The 4,718-nt window shown below is 37.5% G+C and overlaps 1 protein-coding gene across 1 annotated transcript; it reads right to left on the bottom strand.

The window, feature by feature from the left end:
- Window positions 1-2,089: 2,089 nt before the first annotated feature.
- Window positions 2,090-3,861, bottom strand: LOC105797695 (zinc finger protein ZAT9). Its single transcript, XM_052633123.1, has 2 exons — window positions 2,391-3,861; window positions 2,090-2,232 (listed from the first exon to the last, which is right to left on the bottom strand). The coding sequence occupies exon 1, from the start codon at window positions 3,556-3,558 to the stop codon at window positions 2,449-2,451; it is 1,110 nt and encodes a 369-aa protein (XP_052489083.1). The 5' UTR covers window positions 3,559-3,861; the 3' UTR covers window positions 2,090-2,232; window positions 2,391-2,448.
- Window positions 3,862-4,718: the final 857 nt, after the last annotated feature.

The raw sequence follows: 4,718 nt of genomic DNA, 5'->3' as shown, positions 1-4,718 counted from the left end.
AATTTACCGAAATGGACTCGGTATTTTATTATTTACTGGAATGGGTCATTTTCTCCGAAATTGCGTCCACGTCAGCGCGATGTCAGGGGACGTGTCAGCAAATCGCGTCCACGTCAGAGCGCTTTGCTTACGTGGACACAAATCGCGCCTACGAGGACGCGATTTGCTAACACATCGCGCTGACGTGGACGCGATTTTGGGGAAAATGGCCCATTCCGGTAAATAATAAAATACCGGGCCCATTTCGATAAAATTTTAAAAAATAGGGCTTTTTTTGGTATTTTGCCCCAATATGTATTACTGTAATATGTAGCTCAAATTATGCATTGTAGTTAATATTCATAATATTGTAGCTCAAATTGTCAATCCGTCTATACTATTGTACTAATAATATATATTAATGTAATATTGATGAGTTAATTGATTAAAAAATAAATGCAAAAAGTACAAAAAGATTTAAAATTATTACCAACAAGATTTGAACTAAGGTACTAAGGAAAAGAGCAAGCATCTTAACCAATTAAGCTAAACTAATTAATTAACATATTATAAAAATATCTGTTATTATCTTAATTATATTACTTACGTTCTAACGATTTATCGACCTATTCCATACACGTGTCAAATCGTAAAAAAATACAACAATTCGTAAAAAATCCGTGTTTACTTCAAATAAATAAGGAAAATAATGATTTGAATGTTTCAAAATTCAATTTTAAACTGAAAAAATCAAAATTTAGAGATAAAAAAGGATCTTTTTCGACGAAAACTGCTGCAAACCGCCTTCGGCTGTTTGTCAACGCATAGATCTCGAAAAGTTATTCGAAATAAAAAAAATCATCTCAATCGGACAACCGAGCCAAAAGTTATGGCATTTCAAAGTTTTCTAAGCTAAAAAAACATAAACGGTCAATTTTTTGACCGGTGGGTACTGTTTACGTGCGGCGTAAATCGCGTCCACGTAAGTGCGATTTGCTGACGTGGACGGGATTTGTTGCCACGTAAGTAATCGCGCTGACGTGGACGCGATTTCGGAGAAAATGACCCATTCTTGTAAATAATAAAATATTAGGCCCGTTTCGGTAAATTTTAAAAAAATAAGACTTTTATGTGTAATTTACCCAAAAATTGGTATACTAATAGTACTCCATCGTCAATAGGAGCAGCAATAATAATAAGACAAGCCAAGTTATGCTGTTTCATGTTTGTAAGCGTGGATTCATCAGAATCCAGATTGCACACTCATCTCATCTGTCAGATTGAGCTCCATCTGTTATAAAGTAACCACTGCTCGAAAGACAGCACATTGTCACGCCGGTCCTACTCCCTTCAATCTCACTAATTTCTAATGGGGGCAATGAGCATCTACTTAAGTCATTTAAGCACTCTCTTCTCCCGTGAAATAATTATAATAATAAAGTTGTTCTACGTTCTAACTGCCTTGGAATTGCATTGCTTGGAGGCATGCCCCCAACCCCTTCATTGCCTACCTACCCATACTAGCTATCTCAAAAAAGGATTGATAAAAATATTATTTTAAAATTAATCATTGTGACTGAAGTTCCTATATCTTTTTTACACTGATCATGAGTCAAGTAGGACACTTTGCTTTAGCCAAGCTAACCCAGACACGTTATTCTCTCAGTAAAATAAAAACAGGGGATTTTGCTTTTCCTTTCCCATTTTTCTTTTATTTTTTTTTATTTTACTTTCTTCTTTTTCTGTAATATGGGAATGTATTTATAGTAAATCGAGTTCAGCTTCAAGGCTATTACAGTAATTGAATATTATCTCCGTACCAAATGTACTGGTTTAGCAGATTTGTAGGTAAAGCATGAAACAGTTTCAGACAGCAAACAGAGGGAAAAAAATACAACGCATCAGAATGGAATGTGCTGTGAAAAAAACATAAGGCAACATAAAACAGAAAGCAGAGAATACTCGATAAACTTGTAACAATTTTCAGTAGCGCCAAATGGAAGCCACCCTTTTTTTTTTATTTAAGTGAAAAGAAAATTTTCTTGGTGTTTTGAGAACCTTCTTTTGAGGACTTCTCTTGCATTGAGGAAAAAAAGAAAACAAAACTGGGTTTAGAAAAGTAGGAAGCTTTGATTGACAACCCATTAACAACAATGCTTGTTAGTGCTACTCTGGATTAAAATGTCAAAGAAACCCAGAAGATCTAATCCAACAGTGAAATTAATGATCAGGTTTTTTACAAACAGAACAGAACTGCAAAAGACAATTCAGAGAAAAGAATTACAGTTAGAATAGAGTAGAAACAGCCTATGAATAACAAGAAAAAGGCCTTACAAGCCTATGTTTTACTATAGAGGAAAAATCTTAGATGCCAAAAATAGCTGGAAGCAACCAAAGTTGGTTGGTTTTACCTTTGAATTTGGATCGAACATTGTTGTAAGCCACGAACAAAAAATGGTTCACCGTTCCTCACTTGATATGGTTGACAAATTCAGCATCGGAGACGGCGGAAAGTTCAATTTGGCTAGCATCATCATCATCCATTGGAGCAGGGAGATTAAGATCTATGAAACTATCTCCCAACTTTTTGGAACTTTTAACAGGGATTTCAGTTGTCGCTACCACATGAGATCTTTTATGTCCACCAAGAGCTTGTCCAGACGAGAAGACTCTAAAACAAACAGGGCATTCGTGGATTTTCTTGTCGGTCATTGAACTAGGTCTAGTACCCACATTTTCCGGTTCCAACTCTGTATCATGAGTTGCCGGTGGTGAGTAAGCTTTCATCTTTTTGTGACTCGCTCTGTGCCCACCCAGTGCTTGGTACGATTTAAAAACCTTGTTACACGTTTCACACTTGTACTTACCTCGGATCGCTCTATTCACCTTGCTTAATTTGAAGTACTCTTGTAATTCGTAACTTTGTTCCGTGGACTTTTCTATTTCTGTGCCTTCTTCATCATCCAGATGGAGTACTTTGCTTTTCCATTGGTCCCTTGAAAGCATCATAAGACAGAAAGCGACATCTTCTTCAGTTGTTGCGTCGGAGATCGAACTCACCGGTTCAGGCTCAGCCCAAGGCTCGGTCTTGCTCACTTGGTTGTTGTTGTTGTTGCTGCTGCTGTTGTTAACTTTAAGCTTCTTTCTTTCTTCTTGTTGTTCCTGTCTTTGTTGCTGATGGTTTTCTAGTATTCTCCGAGTCTGTTTAGATCGTCTCCGAGTTGGGTTCTTAGAGGACTCCGTCTCACTTTCCCTGTCTTGAAGAACAACCGAGCCAGCATCAATAAACTCAGGATCTACCAACCGAACACTTCTCTTTGGATTCTCTCGAAGCCCATAAAACTGCCCTTTTTCCTCCCCTTCTTCTTCTTCCGATGAAGACGACGAATAAGATGCCGAAGCCGACTCTGACTCTGACTCTTCGCTGAGTTGATTCGTTGGTCGTGGTAATCCCAATCGTTGTTGTTCTGCAAGTTTGGGAGGAATTGGAAGATTCAACATATGAGACCTCATATGACCACCCAAAGCTCTTCCATTTGCAAAGCTTTTGAAACACAACTTACACTTATGTTTCTCCATTGCCCAGAAAAAAGGAGGAGTGGGATAAACAGAGGAAACACAGTTCTAAAGGTTTGTGTATGTCTCTGGGCTGTGTCTTTCCCTTGTGAGAGAAAGTTTTAAAGGGACTGAAAAACTAAAAAAAGAGTAGGTGACAAGCATTCCTCCACCAAGAGATGCATACAAAGATGCAACAAAAATTTCAAAAATATTTACTAAGAATAAAAATAACAAAATGGGTTATTAGTTTTTGGGTCTCTTAAAACGGCAAAGTATGAATAAATAAAGATTTAATAAAAGCGTATGCATGAAGGAAGAAAGAGCGACATGTAACATGCGAGACTTGCCCGTTTCCGTAATTATTCCCTAATCTAAACTTCCTAAATTGCCCTTTCTTACCACTCGCCAAAACAATTGGATTTTTGTCATCGCAGAAAATGCTCTAATTTTGCAAAATTAAAAGGACCAGTGGTTTGGTTTGTTGTAACCACGAAGCATAATATGAAAAACCACAAGGTGTCCCCTCTACCAAACAAAAATGAGCATAAGTAAGCCGTGACGGAATTAAAAGCTTCTAACACCTTTGTCCACGTGTCAGCACCAACTTAATTTAGTTTTTACAGCAATTAAAATGGGAGCATCGGTTAAGTGACACTGTTGCTTGGCGGCAGAACCGATTTTGGGTTTTTACCAAAATAGGAATATTCAGTATAATGTCAACTTTGTTTTCCTTTAATTATGGATCTTCTTTTAATTAAAATTTTGGTTGAAACTGGATGGAAATTAGAAATGGAGGGTGGGGGGAAACTAACCTCCCATCCCATCGAGGAAGGAGTTTTCTATGGAAATTGGAGGAAGAGTAAATGCCGTTTTGTTAGGGTTCGGTAGACCCGGTCTTAGTCCATACATCAATTACACATTAATTGTAAATTACACCCATTTATCCATGTCTTTTGTGGGACTCACCAGAAATATAAGTATAACCCCAATGTAACTATTTAATAATGTTCAATTTCACTTTGTGTTAGATATTTGGAATGAAGCTGTAACATTAGCCCAAAGGCAACTGGTTTCAAATCTTTGTGGGGCACATTAACACCGTGTCTCTGCACTCTGGTTAAGACCAATTCAAAGTGGATATAGGGGCTGGAGCTGGCGTGACCGAGACCAGTAGAACATGT

The sequence above is a fragment of the Gossypium raimondii genome, chromosome 7 (assembly GCF_025698545.1).
Source record: "Gossypium raimondii isolate GPD5lz chromosome 7, ASM2569854v1, whole genome shotgun sequence".
NCBI lineage: Eukaryota > Viridiplantae > Streptophyta > Magnoliopsida > Malvales > Malvaceae > Gossypium > Gossypium raimondii.
Note: the sequence above shows the minus strand (reverse complement) of the source record. Positions and strands in the feature narration are given on the sequence as shown.

What these genes read in the sequence shown, in the direction of transcription:
- LOC105797695 (XM_052633123.1), bottom strand. Translation starts at nt 3,558, where the DNA reads ATGGAGAAACATAAGTGTAAGTTGTGTTTCAAAAGCTTTGCAAATGGA.